This window comes from Sinocyclocheilus anshuiensis, unplaced genomic scaffold (genome assembly GCF_001515605.1).
Source record: "Sinocyclocheilus anshuiensis isolate Anshui unplaced genomic scaffold, SAMN03320099.WGS_v1.1 scaffold111, whole genome shotgun sequence".
Classification (NCBI taxonomy): domain Eukaryota; kingdom Metazoa; phylum Chordata; class Actinopteri; order Cypriniformes; family Cyprinidae; genus Sinocyclocheilus; species Sinocyclocheilus anshuiensis.
The window spans coordinates 185,243-203,292 of NW_015552549.1; the positions used below are offsets into that span (position 1 = coordinate 185,243).

General features: G+C 37.2%; 2 protein-coding genes across 5 annotated transcripts in view; one reads left to right on the top strand and one right to left on the bottom strand.

Annotated features, from left to right (window-relative positions):
- The window catches only part of LOC107664349 (septin-6), a 31,405-nt gene extending 16,831 nt beyond the window's left edge, over positions 1-14,574 (bottom strand). For all 4 annotated transcript variants that reach the window (XM_016454889.1, XM_016454891.1, XM_016454888.1 and 1 more), the window contains exons 1-5: positions 14,494-14,574; positions 12,654-12,768; positions 8,045-8,240; positions 5,690-5,876; positions 3,496-3,657 (exon numbers count right to left, since the gene is read on the bottom strand). In XM_016454889.1, the coding sequence (XP_016310375.1) occupies positions 3,496-3,657; positions 5,690-5,876; positions 8,045-8,240; positions 12,654-12,768; positions 14,494-14,538 (705 nt within the window). In that variant the 5' untranslated portion in view covers positions 14,539-14,574. The remainder of the gene's footprint in view (positions 1-3,495; positions 3,658-5,689; positions 5,877-8,044; positions 8,241-12,653; positions 12,769-14,493) is intronic.
- Positions 14,575-15,428: 854 nt separating this feature from the next.
- Positions 15,429-17,382, top strand: LOC107664331 (ankyrin repeat domain-containing protein SOWAHD-like). The gene is made up of 2 exons (XM_016454859.1): positions 15,429-15,688; positions 16,097-17,382. The coding sequence occupies exon 2, from the start codon at positions 16,190-16,192 to the stop codon at positions 17,252-17,254; it is 1,065 nt and encodes a 354-aa protein (XP_016310345.1). The 5' UTR covers positions 15,429-15,688; positions 16,097-16,189; the 3' UTR covers positions 17,255-17,382.
- The last annotated feature ends 668 nt before the right edge of the window (positions 17,383-18,050 follow it).

The following is an 18,050-nucleotide window of genomic DNA, read 5'->3' on the forward strand; positions in this document are numbered from 1 at the left end:
TTTTTTTTTAAAGAGAGAGAGAGAGAGAGAGAGAGAGAGAGAGAGAAACTGGATCAACCAGTGCTTCCCATACATCGATTTATTTGTGGCGGTCCATAATATCCACACTAACCGCCACAAATATCCACCGCCCCCCATCAGCTCCTGCATCTCACACACACAAGCACGACTTTAGCACTATATTTAGCAACTTTCAGACCCTTTTAGCGACTTTTTTTCCATAAAAGGCACATACTGACAAACCTAGCGACTTTTTTGGATAAACCTTAGCTGTTGCTCAGTTGGAAGATTTCTCCAGTACTGCCCCACGAGCGCGAGGTCTGAATTTCCCGGCGCAGTATCGCCTCTCTTAGCGTCTATTCTGTGCAGTGAGAGCGTTTCTAATTGCTTACTGACTGTTTGGGCTTATAAATATGAACATAGTTGGTCTGTTAATATGCACATTGCACATTATTCAGATGCAGACAGTGCGCTGCATGAGACAAAAAATGAATATAGCCAAAACCACCACATATAGTCGCTCTTTAGTCTAGATGTATGTTGATTTATTCAGACGATGTTGTGCATTATAAATCAGGATTTAAGGAGTATAGTAAGAGTGATTCCTGGTTAACGTAGTATTAATGGTTTGTGTTTAGTCACTATTTATACTTGTTTTATGCATGACAACAGAAAATGTGTAAATGGGAACAGCTTTATTGGGCATTCAGTTGTATTACAGTATGTGACAATTCAGAGAGTAGAACAGATCTTAAGTGCCAAAACTTGTCCGAACGTAAACCCGACGCAATGACGTCATAAATATGCTAATTAACATGTGACGTTACCTGTTGCCACAAGTCTTACAAAATCCTGTGGGAAACAGTGTTTACATAACAGTAACCGAACGGTAACCAAATTTAAATGTTCATCTTGCTGAAAACCAAAAATAAAAGTTTATTTAATAATCAAATAAATTAATCAAATTTAACTGTCCCCTCTCAAATAAAAACTGTCTACAGTTGTATATAAACATTTAAATAGCACAAAGACATTGTTTATATTGACTTTTCATGTTTCTACCCAAATTTAATTTGTTGTGAAATTTAAATGATTTATTCAAGCATACATTAAATAATGAAGACATAACGAAATAATGAAAGACATAAAAATAATGCAAATAAAATGAGTATGTAATATAATGCATATATTTATCAAAATTCTCCTCCATAGAGCTTTTCTTCCAGCTGACTAATGTGTTTTGGACATTGACTGGCTTTTCTGAGGCAAGTTGTTGTATTGACATTTTCCCATGGTTTAAACACGGAGTAGTTTATCCATATTGTGTGCACATATAAAACACAGACATGGTCAAAACGTGTCATCAGAGAAGCTCTAATTAAACCACACTTTTTCACTCAATGATTTTGTCCCTCCAAAAAATGTTTTGGCTGAAAACGAAAAAATCCTTGGTTACTTACATTCATGGTTGAGTTGATCTCTGCCACAGTCTCATCGTCAGTGGGAAACTGGTAGATCTGGACCCCATTGCTCACCAATTCACTTGTGATCTTAATTTTGAACTTAGCAAGTTCACTCTTTGAGATGGCATCTGATTTGGCGATGATGGGGATGATATTCACCTGTACATAAGAGGAGAAAGACTTTTTGTAGGCATTTGGGAATAATCAGTAATCAGAAATTAAATCAATTTATATACACGTGAATTAAGATGACAACCAAACACAGCAGTGGTCAGATGATTTCTGTGCGTATAAAACTCCAAACAGCTCTAGTGAGTAAATATTTCCCTTTCAGACAGCTAACTTTCAACCACTCAGGCAGTAAATAACTAAATACAGATAAATAAACTAAATACAGCAGCTCAAATCAACCTCAGAACATCTGGCTAAGTCCAGACAAACACAGACACTCAGCTTTTCTCCTGTTATGCCTGAGCAAATGGAATAAATGGCACACAGAGAGCAGAAGAACGACTGCATGGATAAACCTTAGCTGTTGCTCAGTTGGAAGATTTCTCCAGTACTGCCCCACGAGCGCGAGGTCTGAATTTCCCGGCGCAGTATCGCCTCTCTTAGCGTCTATTCTGTGCAGTGAGCGGCAGAGAAGCAGCGCATTCAGTTGGCCGTACCGCAGCGGACTAGTCAATAAATAAGTACAACACAGCGTTTCTAACCACCTGTTGCTTACTGACTGTTTGGGCTTATAAATATGAACATAGTTGGTCTGTTAATATGCACATAGTTTGTTATTCAGATGCAGACAGTGCGCTGCATGAGACAAAAAATGAATATAGCCAAAACCACCACATATAGTCGCTCTTTAGTCTAGATGTATGTTGATTTATTCAGACGATGTTGTGCATTATAAATCAGGATTTAAGGAGTATAGTAAGAGTGATTCCTGGTTAACGTAGTATTAATGGTTTGTGTTTAGTCACTATTTATACTTGTTTTATGCATGACAACAGAAAATGTGTAAATGGGAACAGCTTTATTGGGCATTCAGTTGTATTACAGTATGTGACAATTCAGAGAGTAGAACAGATCTTAAGTGCCAAAACTTGTCCGAACGTAAACCCGACGCAATGACGTCATAAATATGCTAATTAACATGTGACGTTACCTGTTGCCACAAGTCTTACAAAATCCTGTGGGAAACAGTGTTTACATAACAGTAACCGAACGGTAACCAAATTTAAATGTTCATCTTGCTGAAAACCAAAAATAAAAGTTTATTTAATAATCAAATAAATTAATCAAATTTAACTGTCCCCTCTCAAATAAAAACTGTCTACAGTTGTATATAAACATTTAAATAGCACAAAGACATTGTTTATATTGACTTTTCATGTTTCTACCCAAATTTAATTTGTTGTGAAATTTAAATGATTTATTCAAGCATACATTAAATAATGAAGACATAACGAAATAATGAAAGACATAAAAATAATGCAAATAAAATGAGTATGTAATATAATGCATATATTTATCAAAATTCTCCTCCATAGAGCTTTTCTTCCAGCTGACTAATGTGTTTTGGACATTGACTGGCTTTTCTGAGGCAAGTTGTTGTATTGACATTTTCCCATGGTTTAAACACGGAGTAGTTTATCCATATTGTGTGCACATATAAAACACAGACATGGTCAAAACGTGTCATCAGAGAAGCTCTAATTAAACCACACTTTTTCACTCAATGATTTTGTCCCTCCAAAAAATGTTTTGGCTGAAAACGAAAAAATCCTTGGTTACTTACATTCATGGTTGAGTTGATCTCTGCCACAGTCTCATGCAAATAAAATGAGTATGTAATATAATGCATATATTTATCAAAATTCTAGTAGTTTATCCATATTGTGTGCACATATAAAACACAGACATGGTCAAAACGTGTCATCAGAGAAGCTCTAATTAAACCACACTTTTTCACTCAATGATTTTGTCCCTCCAAAAAATGTTTTGGCTGAAAACGAAAAAATCCTTGGTTACTTACATTCATGGTTGAGTTGATCTCTGCCACAGTCTCATCGTCAGTGGGAAACTGGTAGATCTGGACCCCATTGCTCACCAATTCACTTGTGATCTTAATTTTGAACTTAGCAAGTTCACTCTTTGAGATGGCATCTGATTTGGCGATGATGGGGATGATATTCACCTGTACATAAGAGGAGAAAGACTTTTTGTAGGCATTTGGGAATAATCAGTAATCAGAAATTAAATCAATTTATATACACGTGAATTAAGATGACAACCAAACACAGCAGTGGTCAGATGATTTCTGTGCGTATAAAACTCCAAACAGCTCTAGTGAGTAAATATTTCCCTTTCAGACAGCTAACTTTCAACCACTCAGGCAGTAAATAACTAAATACAGATAAATAAACTAAATACAGCAGCTCAAATCAACCTCAGAACATCTGGCTAAGTCCAGACAAACACAGACACTCAGCTTTTCTCCTGTTATGCCTGAGCAAATGGAATAAATGGCACACAGAGAGCAGAAGAACGACTGCATTTACTTCACGTGCAGAGGCTGCTGCAGACACATGTATTTGCACAAATAGACTACTCTTTTAGAAAACTTTAATTAGGAGCAGTTAATGCAATTAAAATTGACTCCATAGAACGCTGTGCAAGCTTACATAAGCTCATCCTGCTCACATCTGAACGTGCCTCAAACTGGAACAGAATTAAGCATATGCAGCTATTTGACATTCACTTTGAAACCAATTCAGAGAGGGTGTTTAAAGGCCTAGTTCAGCTAAAAATAAACATTTGCTTCTTTAAAGCTTGAGAGCCTCAGCCTTGAGAGCCTCACTTTCATTATATAGAAAAAATGGCCTAGATGTTCTTTAAAAATTCATTTTGTGTTCCACAAAAGAAAGACAGTTTTGGAACAACATGAAGGTGAGTAAATGATTATTTTTTTGATGAATAATTCCTTTAATCTCAAGTCTCATGGGGGTTAAAAACTAACTATGCAGGATAAGTGCTAACCATGCTAATGGGTGGGGAGTAGTCTCGCGTAGCCAGACCTTCAGACTGACAGCTGAAGGTCTGGAATTCATGGCAGCTTTCATTGGCCAAGGGCTGCCCATGAGGCCGTTTGAGCGACATGTCAAACAACCAATCAGTTCGTTTCGTTCAGCATCACGTTTCGGGCGTGGAAATGTCGCCACAATAACAGACCGGTGTGTAAAACTCTCGGATGTATTTTAAAGATTCTAGCATCAGATGTTTAGCCAACGGTCCGTAGGCATGACGTCTGAGGCTGAGACTAGGTGGGGAGGGGCGGTTATAATCAAACACCTCTCTCTAACACACAAGTGCACATATGGAGTGCTCTGATCCCACTCACTCAATTTTTACACTCCTGCCTCCCACACCACCATCTAAATACTATTCTCAGTAGCCTGGCCACTAGTTTTACGCTTTGTCTGTTTCCTGTAATTTACTACTGATGAATTGTGAGGTTAACTCAGGCACTTTAAATAAAGGTTTAGCCACAGTGCAAGTACACAGGAATCTCTTCTCAAACATACGAGGCAACTGTTAGGCTCCGCTTCAGATCTCCACACGGAGACGCGTTTAGCTGTATATGCATACATTTTGTATCGTATAGGCGTTTCGTCCACACGGCATCTCTGTGGCAAAATTACAGCGCCAAATACTGGTCTGGCATGTATACTACATTGTTTTGTGTCGGTTTCGTGGTTTCGTGTGGATGCAGAGCATCTTTGTTCAGGGAGTCTGTGCAGCACAGATAGAGATGAAAAAGAATGCAGTATTACACAGCTGACCTTCACTGACTCCATCTACACAGCTCCAATGACATTAAATATGGCATAGCCATCAGCTGAATGCTTAATAACCCACATCTTAAAACATCAACTGCTCTGCACAATAAAACAGTAAATAATGCTAAGCCACATATATAGCAGACATTACTTAAATAAAAGCCTATTTTTATAATAATTCAATAAAAACATGATTATTATTATTATTGGTTAAAAGATAAGTTACTTTTGCTAGAATAAAAAAATAATAATCACAAAGTAATGTATTTTTGATAGCCCACTGCATTAAATACTGTACCGACTAAGAGATTTCTACCGTTGACCATATTGTCATACTGATCAGTCATAAATGTGATCAGACATTTGTTAAAAATAAAATACATCACTAACCTTACTGTCCAACTTCTTCATAGTAACCAGGTCAAGGGACTTTAGCGAGTGTCCAGTAGGAGCGATGAAATACAGACAGGCGTGGATCCGAGTATCATGATAACTGTGTAGGGTGCGTTTAATCTTCAGTTCCTCCTGAAGGTATGCTTCAAACTGAGCATCGATAAACTCCACAATAGACTTGTAACTGCAAATTGAACAATGAAAAACATGGAAATAATTACTTGCGTCCAAAAGAAACACACAAACTTAACACTCACACGTAAGTAAGATTAGTGTTAATGTACAAAGAGTTTAAAGCTTCAGGCTTATTACAGAACTGTAAAATAAAACTCTGTGAGCTTTGATGGGAAAAAGTACTGGTTCAGGTATCTATAAATAGTTGGATAGCTCAAGACTCATAAAAGTGCATCTTCAGGCAAAATAAAGCTTGTCACAACCATTCAGCTTAATAACATGCCGTTTCAGTCAAATCTGAACACCATGAAAATCCTTTATAACTGGCACTTTCTTAGCCCACGGCATCAGAACCCTGAAAGTGGGGTTATATCTGGTTTCATGATGCCATCCAAACTTTATATTATATTGAGCTCTGCACACAAGTGTCACATGACATGACAGAGATCAAGAAAAGCAGGAACAACAAAATTCCTTTTATTGTGAGTTTTTTTCTTATGAAAAATGCCACAAAGACTATGAAGTCCCAAAATAAACAGGGGCTTTAAAGAGTAGTGAATCCTCTGTAAAATCTTTTAATTTATCAGTAAAAAGTAATCATTTATTGTTCTGCAATTTAAAAAAATCCAACACAATGTTCTTTGTAGTCATGACTAATGACAAATAAAGCTGATCATGGTTTCTCATCTGAGGTTTATTATCTATTATGAAACATACTAGACTGAATTTGATATATAAATTATTATAATTTTTTTATAATAATAATTACGTTTATAACAATATGTTTCACACACACTGACAATTAAAACCAACAATGTGTTATTAATGATAAGTAGTAGGGGTGCTCCGATTGATCGGCTACCGATCACTATCAGCCGATAATCGCTTTGGGTTGATTGATCGGCGGTCTCTGAAAAGTCCGATCTCAAAAAAACGATCAAGCTGATGATGCTGCCGTGAGAAGGTTTGACACGACATGCACCGGCACCGTCTCAGTCTCTGTCCACCGCGGGTGAAATCATTATAATGCTGAAGGTGAGGTACTCACCTTCATATTTCTTAATTAAATAACTTCTAAAGTAATTTGAAAACCTTGTGTGAGACGTAATTTCACAAACAGCGTGAGTGAATCAGCGCGTGCGCTCTCTCTCAAAATATGCAAATGTCTTACGGGCCAGCTTCAAGTTGTGCAGCATATGTGTACTTGTATTCTCTTCATTTGCTTAGAAGCACTAATACTGCGAATGTGGTGCGTATTTTTTCCGCGCTCATGTTAGCAGATTAATAAAGTGTGCGCACTGCACACCGTTGCGGTCCGGCAGTGCGTTCCAGTAGCGGTGCCTCTGCAGCAGTGCAGAGATGGTTTCGGCACCGAGTCTATTGCTGCGCTGCAAGCGCTGAATTAAAGTAACAGCGCATTTTTTGCAGTAAATATGAACATGGATTGACACGAAAATGTAGTAATTACACCATAAATGCATATTATTAAAATCTACTGTGTTTCACAGTCAACACATACAGCTTTTTGGCTAGGTTTAAAGGGAAAGAACATGTTTAGATAAACAAGGCAATAATAGATGGCACTCGTGGAGGTAGGAAAACAAAGTTCTTTATGAACCGCTATAATGTGTTGCTTATATTTAAACATATCTGTGAAAGATTGTATTACTATACTGTGAAAAAAGAATTGCAAAGCTGAAAAAGCATTTTCAGTGACAGTGTTTGGATTTGAAATCAAAATAATGGATAAATGTTGTGTTTGTGGTAAACAGCCACGGATCAGGAGCAGACTCCTGTGTGAAAGCTGCTTTTCCTCTCACAAGAGTCACCTAAGAGTGGAATCCCCCCCCATTTTCAAAAATGAAATTCAGGCCCTGAATAAATGTCTAAAAATCCTGATTGGAGTATCACTATAAATAATTATAAATGATCAAAAGAAGGCTTTAAAAAGATTGGTATCAGTGAGCGGTATCGGCAGATACTGCTTTCTGTGATCTGCCTCAAAAATCCTGATCGGAGCACCCCTAATAAGTAGATTTTACCTATAATCAAATGACAAATGTACCAGTGGAAGATTATAACTAACATTATGGATCATCATAGGACTGATTATGCCTCTGGTTAAAGCAGCTAAAGAATCAGTTTACTTAACCTCATTTGATCACAAGCAGATCTCACCTGTCCTCTTTGTTGATCTGATCTCCAAAGCCTACAGTGTTGACCACATTAAGCTTGAGGCGAACGTTGCTCTCCTGCAGCTCGTAAGTGTTGGACTTGAGCTGCACTCCAGGCTGATTGTGCTGTGTAGGTTCACCCTCAAATTTGGTGTTGAACAGGGTGTCCATGAGGGTGGACTTTCCCAAACCAGTCTCCCCTGTAAGAAACACAGCAATAAGCTACTAGGCTCTTCATTTAAGATATTCAAAATATCACTATGTACAAACAATTCTCAATTATTTTTTTCTATAATGGTGTCTAGGATATTTTAAATAATTAAATAAAGTTTGCTATATTATAGCTTTATTCAGCATATCAAACAGGAATAGGAGAATGAATTATTAACATCAAAATTACACACATCAGCTTTAATACATAAGTGCACTATTTAGATGATGCATACACTTCAGATTTTAACCCACATAATTGGTGTGTAAAAGTCTAAAAGTCATGCAGCAATCCTGGTTCAGTCTGCCTAAAGGTCCTATTCTTGCTTTCCTGACAACCACAAGCGCAGTAGAAATGGACATCATGCAACACCACCAGAATGTTAATTATATGGATGGCTCACATTTGCCATTTCTTCATAAACTCAGCCTGCAGATCCCATTCCCACGGGCCCCTCACTACAGGCATGAGCAAAAAGCCTCATCTGACACCTATAAATAAAGCAGCGATTTTAAACCCAGATCAAATGCTGATGAGCATTCACTATCAAAAAGCATCAAAAATTCTTGAGACTGAATTAAAGGCAATGCAGGCATCACACACACTGAGCATCACATAACTCAATCAAAGCTGATGGTTATATGAATCACAAGCATTTTCTCTCTTCTCCAGATAATCACATGATATTTACAGCATGCCAAAGCACTCAGCATTCACTAAACCTGGAGCACTGAAGCTGAACCTAAACAATCAGGAATGAAGAGAGGAGAAAGGGGCCTGCTTGACAATAGTCCCTTGCCATTTGCCAAATTCCCTTTACACTAGTTTCTAGAGAGTTCTGTCATTACCTCCTTAGAGCCTTAGCAGAAATGGGATAAAAGCCCTGGCAGATGCCCTGAACTTTAGGGGACCCTAACAAAGAATCTGAAACAATGTCTTCGTATAAATAATTCACAAAGGCAAAGTGAATACAAAAAGCATAAAGAGGTCATAGTATCACAGGCACAAGATTTAGCTAGAATTTTACTTGGGTTATTGACATATGGCTTTTTAGTGAGGGGGCAGCATCATTTGCCTAGTTCACAGTTTGCTATAAACATTTCCTCAGATCATAATGTTCATTTTACAAACAAATTTCAATATTATTATTAAATACTGACCAAAGGCTGCATCACACTTTTGTTTTTGTAAGACAGGATGATCAATAAATAAATTTAATTAAGAACATTTTTTTTTCTCTTGCAGTCCACTTCAAACATAATTTTACATCTGTAACTTTATATCTACTATAAATGTAAATTCACTAATAAACAACCATGCAGTAAGTTGAACTTACATTAATTTTACATGGCTTTCTAAACATGCCGCTCTTTTGTGCCAGACGCGAGTGATAGATGTCCTCTAGAAAATGTGATAAATATGTGTTCTGTGTGAACGGCTTGGTTTCAGTTTTGACGTAAACAACATCTTCTCCACACTGATGCTCGCGTTTGCCGCAATATATGAATGAACAACGTAGCAGCGCCGCATCTAGTAGGTTCAACTGGATAGGCTAACAAAAGCATTAAAATGCAATGACACTTACATCGTCGTCGCATTTCGTGCGCCACTGATAGGCTGCCTGACGGCTGACGCAGACCTAAAATTCTAATGCAACGTTTTTGCATTCGAATGTGGATTTTTTTTTTTTTTTTAATTCGACGAATATTCGAAATTCGATTTTTTTTTTGACAGCCCTAACTCACATACAGGTTTAGGCTAGATGACGTCACTCACTTGTTACTAAAAACAAGGGTGAACCTGCACAGTCCTTCAGTCTCTGCCTTGTGGTGGTTAAGCACACGTCTGACCTCCTCTACCCACTTTTGATTACTCAAAATGCATTGTTGCTTTGTGTGAACATCACCCTCTTTGTCACAGATTTCAGAAAAACTAGAACTTTACAACTCAACGATAAACAACACTGAACTGAAATACACACACCAGCACTAGCCAAAACTAAACACAGCAGTAAACACCACCTGGATTCAAGAGGCGAAATCAGCTGCCACAGTCTCTTTGCCAAAACACCACACATGCACACACCTTGTTAAGACTGACTCCCATAACATTTTCATCATCACAACATACAGGGACTGATTTGATGACACAGGCTAGTCTATTTCTCCTTGAAGGTATGTATGTTTGTACTATTTTTTTACTGACCATGTTAAATAACATGAAAAATAGCATGGTTTGAGAGATTATTTCCCCTATTTTTTAACTGTTCTTTGAGAGTAAGAACAGAAAATGTCTAACCTTCAGTTAGCAAGCCACACATGAAATCAGGGTATGAATTAGGGCTGCAACTAACGATTATTGTGATAATCGATTAGCTGGTCGATTCTTTTTTCTTTTCGATTAATCGGATAAAAATATATATATTTTTTTTTTTTTACAAAAAACACACTATTCCACATTCTGCCCAATGTCCTTCAAACAAACGTGCCAACTGAATGCTATGAAAACATACAGTGCTTAACAATTTATTAGACCACCTGCCATAATAAAGAGAAAACACATTTTAGGAATTTTAGGAATCTGTCAAAAAATTGTTTAAATCAAAAAATGTTATTTTCATTTATTAGGCAAATAAACTTAAACAACTAAATAGTATTTATTCACATAACAAAAAATGGCCTACTATACCCTTCATAACAGCTTGCATTCTTGCTGGCATTGTTTATGTACTTGTGAACTGTAATTGGGTATCTGGAAAAAAAAACACTATAAAGCTCTCTGCCTTTCTTTCATAGATAACAGCAATAATTATATTATAGCATTAGAAATAGCCTACTACTGTTACTAAAGAGCTTACACATTTTGGAGGACTAACCAATACAGAAAGCTAAAAAATGATTTTGGTAATCACCAGTACTGTTAGAGCAGCAGTGGCACAAACCATAATTTGTTAAAAACCTTACATAAATTTGTTTTAATAAATTTAAGCATTGTATATAGTGAATATAGTTTAAATCTCTGCATTAAAAATTAAAATAATAAAAATTATAAAGACGAATAAAATCACAAACTCAGTTGTAACCAATAGGTAAGAGTAATGTTCTGCAGGAACACACGTTCACTTTGACCACAGTCATGTCTTACTGTCATTTCTTTATCCTGTAAAAGGCTGTTATGAAGCGTCTGATATTTATATTCAGACAATTACACACTGTTATCCCTTTACAGTTCCTACTCTCATAAAATACTCGCAATGCATGTTGACCTTTAAACCTTAATTTAACTTTCAAAAACAGATATTTCAGCACAATAAATGTTTTTGCGCTGATTATGAATTGTGTAATTTGACGCAACCGGCTGAAGTTGGATGTCCACTGAGGGCAGACCCGACTAATCGATAATGAGAATCGTTGTGGATAATTTTCATAATCGATAATAATCAATTTTATCGATTAGTTGTTGCAGCCCTAGTATGAACGAAACCAAATTGTGAGTTCCTGCAACTGCTCTCCATCAGTGCATCAGTATTTAGTAAGTGGGTCACAGGACAGAATCAGTATGCATTCACAGTGAAGGCGTGTGACATACACTGAAGCAAATAGTTAGTTTCGCCCCTGCTCTTGCATGACACACTAACCTAGGGTTGTGCCGATAGACGATAGTATCGTGTATCGACGACAGACAGATATCGCCTGTGGCTGATGCCTTTGACAATAGCAAGACGATTATTATTATTATTATTAGGCTAGTAATACTATCTAATTAATATTAGGGCTTATTTGTTGCATTAGGCCTATATTTCTTTTTCCGCGTTTTTACAGTATTGCTCGTTTTAACTAATCACACACGATTATGCTGAGCTTATGAATGCAATGGCCAATCAGAGGCGTTCAGATGAGTCATCACTGAAACAGTTCCGTTGTTCAGCGCGTGCTGACTGAATTCTGACTCGCGAATTCTCTCCTCATTAACAACAAAGTGCAGATGTACAAGCGATGTAAGTATAAGAGATTTATTCATCATACAGTGTATATTCACTGATTTTAACGGGAGTGTTTTTAAAGTGCATAAACTTGCGCTAGACTGAGCTTGTGATGATGTTCTTTGGTAATGTTCTTTGCTCGTTTTTTGTAGCTGCTTTTTGAATAACTGAGGAAATGTAAGCATTATAATTAGTAACTTACGATGTTTCTATTAATTTGTTATCATGTTAAATACAAATTCAGTCATATTAAAAACATTAGGCTGCTTTTAGTTTTACGCTGGAGTTGGTTCACTTTCTCACAATAAAACTAAGTAAATAATTACATAAATTAGCACGATAATATCATGTATCGGCGATCTCACAGGCTGACGATAGGATGATATGAAAATTGAGCATATCGCCCAACACTATACTCACCCACACAGAGGATATTAAAGCAGAAGCCATGGTTGACGGACTTGTTGACCAGCTGGTCCGGCATGCTGTCAAAGCCAACATGACCTGAGAGTGGGACGGCACGTGCACCCTCTCCCTAAGATAAAATAAAAGCAAACCATATGAATTAAACAAGCATGATGACTTTCACCAAAAAAGATCATTTGCACACACAGTTTCTCAGCAATGCAAAGTCTTTGTAAGCACCCTCATTCATGAGGATGCAAAAAAAGAAACATTGTCAACTTAGTAAGTAAAAGTACATAACATGCACCTCATGGACACTATGTAAGATCTTTGACAAATTGTAATACTATGGTGCAGATCTCAAAGGTTCAGCTCTATGCACTTCCTCTTTCCTGTCTGATCTCAACGGTTGAAACCACATTCAGGAAGATAGACACGTAAACCTTTTTGCAGTCACAGACAAATGTTACCGTTACCAAGTAACACAGATTCCTATGAAGCAAAGCGGTTGTAAATAACATAACACAAATGTCAGATTTAGGCCATATTATACTTCAGCACTTCCTCTACCATTGTTCACACAGGTCTGAAACCTGGCCTGCCAAAACTCTAGCAGGAAAGGCTTTCTGCCCACATTTACAGCATATCCTTTGGTGTGTGGGTGTTTGCATATGTGTGACCTATGTGATGAGCAGAGCGAATGTGCCAAATCATTAGATTGCTGCTCAAATAATAAAAATGAAGAGTGAGCATTCAATCAGCACAGGTCTAATGTAATAAAGTTCCATTATCCAAATGGAAACATTAAGTTAAACTGCAATGAACGGTCACCAAATGTGCATTCATTTCAGTGAGAACCAATCAGCCCAGATGATCAGTTCTGTTATGAGGATTACTGAGGAATAACACGAACCATAAAATGCACATTTCATTAACTGCAAAACAAGCAACTAGGAAAAGTCAGACTGTGAGAGCATCTTATTGACTGAACAAACAGTCACAATCTGACCCACATGTGCAACATTCCCAAACCAGACAACCGTAAGGAGTCCAAAGGGGGGTCATCATGACAGAAACACCCCACTGGCTGCTCTGTAACCAGAACATACTGGTTCAAACCCCTGGTTTGTGTAGTAAAGCCTGATATAGACGTCATTTATGATATCTCACAGCCTTTGAGCTCAGTCTCGAGCCTGCTGCCTCATGTTAGCTACATATTCACATTAGAGACGCCAGAGTGAACAGAACACAAGCTACTACAAAATACATCTGAAATTGTTTTATATGCCAGTTTCTGGCATTAATGTACGAAATACTTCATGAAAGACAACGCCCAGCGTGCTGAGGGGATACAAGGATGCTAATGCAACTAAATATAACGGTACCAGACGCGCTAGAATTAAATAGAATTTACAATACAATACAATACAATACAATTAACTTAAACTGTCAATTAAACTGTCGTTTAATACAATAGAATGTGGCTGTATCTTTTTTTATCGTTGTTTGTGAAAATCCATCAATCGTGGTCACTTCAAACCGTGCTGTTCGTGCGTTATTGTTGGCCCTCAACTTTAAGCCATTTCCCTCAAAACAGCTGCATGTAGATAGCTGTACTAAGTAAAATGTGCAAATAAATGTGATTATATGCTCTAATCGTGTACACAAACAATAACAGCCGTTTAAATATTGTATAATTAATCAGTTTGTTGATAATGGGCCATTACGTTCACGAATATCGAAACCTACTGGTTTATTCTACTAATTGTCACACCCGCTAAAATATCTGGTACCAATTCACCAGTCCAGTTTGGTAAACCTAAAGCACATCTTTGTAATAAAACAGTGCTCTTACCGCTTGTCGCGCTATCTCAGTGGCCGCCATGGTTCTCTCCTGCATCAACCCTTCACAGGAAACTGCAGCACGCACGCAGAGAGAAGCTACAGCGACGAACTCAGATACGATGGACTGTACCATTCATGACTGACGCCATGGCGGCTTCTGTTATTTTTGTAATTGCACGATTTTTTTTAATTGTAATTGTATACGAATTAACGTATAGCCAAAATACACATAGTTTGATAGTTACAACACCCAAAACAATCATGATAATCAAAATATCTCATCGCACTATGTCCCCCATTTCATTAAATGGTATAGTCCTCTTCGTCTTCAGCTCAACCGCTAAAATGCATATTTCTAGGTCTAACAACTACAGTAAAGTATGACTGAATGGCGTAAAGGTGAGAATATGTCTTAAATATTCAAGATTTCAGCAAGTTACGATTATGAAGTAAATATGTCACATCGGTCTACTGACTTTAAATGTTTAATAGTAATATTCCAAAGGCCATCTTAACACATTTTAATTTAATTATAGCCTAATATTTAATGTCCACGCGTACGATAGGAATTATTTTCGTTAGCATTATGAAAGCATAGAGATTTAGGTTCTCTATGCTTTCATAATTTAAGTTGACTCATTTAGGCTGATTATACTATACATTTTAATATGTATGAATATTATGACATGAGTTGCTGGAAGGTGATTTTGAAAACTGACGTAACATTTCAAAAATAAGGAAGCAAACCTACATATTAAATCATATGGAATTAAGCAGGGCTAAATTTGAAAAAAAAAAAAAAAAAAAATTATATATAGGCTATTTAAAAAAAGTTTTTTTTCCCCTTCCTTCTCGGTTCCACCAGTCAATTAATATGTTTGAAGACAAGTGTTGATTTAGTCAGTGGCATTTGAACTTTAGACTTTATCAAGGGGAGGGTTTGGACGTCGGAAATGGCCACTGTGAGGAAAAACACACTCGAATAGTTTCGTTAGCTCACAGAAAGCAGTTTCTGCTTCTCAGAAAGGAGAAACTGTCGTTTAACTAAGAGTTCAGAGGTTTGTGAAGCCCTATAACCCGCAGGAAATTATTTGGTTAAGTGCAGACGGCTTGAATTAGAGGGACGAGGGAAGAATAGCCTGCTTTGAAGAGCTGTGCGACAACAGGTGATAGCTACGGCACCGGATGGTTTACCTGAGAGACAGGTATTCATTTAAATTCATCAATTAAACTCACAGTTCTCGTAAAGCTTTACGAGAACATAAAATGATAATGTTCGACGTAAATGTACAACTTTCAGACATTAATCAGACGTAGTAGGCTGAATCAACCACTGAATTTATGAAAACGTAAAAGGCGGGCTTAAAAAGAAAAAGATTAAAAAATAAAATAGTGATAATGTAAAATAGCCTAGTCATTATAGTGTGATTTTTTTTTCGAAAGCAAATGTAAAAAGAGGAACACGAACGAGGAAGAAGCGCGTTTCTTTACCAAGAGAAAACTAAACTATGTTGCTTGTTGTTTTCCTCTTAAATAAAAACATATAGTATAGATTATTAATCTTTTTTTTATTATTTCATTTACGAATATTATATTCCCTTTTCCCCACCCAGATTTGAACATTTATAGTTAAGAGAAGTGACTAAGGAAGACAGTTTTATATGGTTATGTAAGCCTCTTCAAATTGGATCTTATCTAAGTAAAGTATGTATGAGGGGAACAGCAGCGGGCCCATCAGCTCTGAGGAACACTGTAATGATGACCCTGTGGGAGAAGCAGCTCTGCCCTCAGAACAACCAACCGATTCAGACGGCGGAGCTTCAGGCAACAATGTAAGAAATTCAGATTCCCCTAAAAGCAGGATAGCAAGCCAGTTCCGCTCAAACCTTGAGGAGCAAATCTTGTCAAGACATGGCGCTCGACCCGTGTCTCCTGCCCTCAGCGCCTCCTCGCGTAGATCCAGATTTCAGAAACAGCTGGAGGAACGGGGCAGCAGCGCCTCCCGCAGACTATCAGTTGATGCGTTGGAGAAGGGCTCCCTCACCCCCGCTATGCGAAAGAAGTATTTGAAAGAGCTGTTTTTGAATAATAAATCTGGATTGTCAAGTATTTTATCATCCCAACACAAATCGTCAGAAGCAGAGGAGGCACCGTATGGCGACACTTTGAACAGCGGTGCGCAATGGGCTTTGGATCCTATGGAGCACGCCTGGATGCTTTCTGTTGTGGATGGAAATTATGACACTATGCTGGAATTTCTCGCTGAAGATCCCAGTTTATTGAGCAGAAAAGACTTTATCAGTGGTTTTACAGCTCTCCACTGGTTGGCCAAAAATGGAAAGGACGAGACGCTGATTCAGCTTCTCAGGCATGCAGAAAAAGAGGGGCTGTCAGTGAATGTGAACTTGAGAGGCAGTGGAGGTCTGACGCCTCTTCATGTGGCTGCCATGCATAACCAATACATGGTTGTGAAGGCTTTGGTTGGTGCATTCAGTGCTAATATAAATGTCTTGGACTACAGTGGGAAAAGAGCATGGCAGTATCTCAAAGACAATGCACCTAGAGAAATGAAGGAGCTTCTGGGAGCTTGGGATGATGAACACTCTGTAGGGTACTTGAATGTGAATAACAGTGCGAGTCAAGCACAGCCAGCTGAAGACCATACACAAGAAAATAGAGTCGAAGTGGACGGTTCAGGAGGAATCACAAGCCAGCGATTCTCATCATTTAAGAGGCTGTTATACAACATTGGTCTCCTTGAAAATATCTGAGACTTTGCCAAAATCATGTTTTCAGGTCATTATTGTTTTACAATTACAATTTGTTCCTTTAACAAAATTTGTATGGTTAATAATGTGGCACCTATTAACTTGATAACAGTGCTGTGTATTAAATTAATTTTAATCTTTTGAATTAACCGAGTTGCAAGGAACTTATCACCAATGTTTTCGATTATTTATATATATATATATATATATATTATACCGTATATATACACACACAGTGGGTATAGAAAAATAGAAAAGAATCATCACCCTTTAAACTAGTTAGTAGACATACCCCAACAGACTAAAAGCTGTAATTAAAGCAAAAGGAGGTGATCCTTTTTCCAAATCAGTGATATATGTCTAGATAGATAAAAAAACGTATTTATCCTTCATGAGAAGGAGCGTAAAAGCTCAGTGAAAGCCAATAAAAGTGTTTATTAGTAGCTGTTTTTTTGATGTGATTATTTTAAAGGGGGTGATTCTTTTCTGTAACCACTGTATATAAATACACAACTTTCTTAATTACATTTAGCAAAAATAAATAACTTCAGGCTTAAATTTTCTGCTTCCAACCATTACAATATGGAAGCAACTCTCATGTTCTTTTTCCAGTGTAAATGTGTAAAGATTCTTAAATCAAGATACATTTACTTGTGAAGCAAATATTTTCTGAAAAATTGATTAAAACAAGACCAAAAACTTGCCAAATTGGCTCAGAGAAAAAATAAATGCCTTTTTAAGGCCTTAATTTAATTGAATTAAGACTTTAAGAACTGCAGAAATACATATATGTCTAGAT

Excerpts from the sequence above, each read along its gene's own strand:
- LOC107664331 (XM_016454859.1), top strand. The coding sequence starts at position 16,190 with ATGTATGAGGGGAACAGCAGCGGGCCCATCAGCTCTGAGGAACACTGT.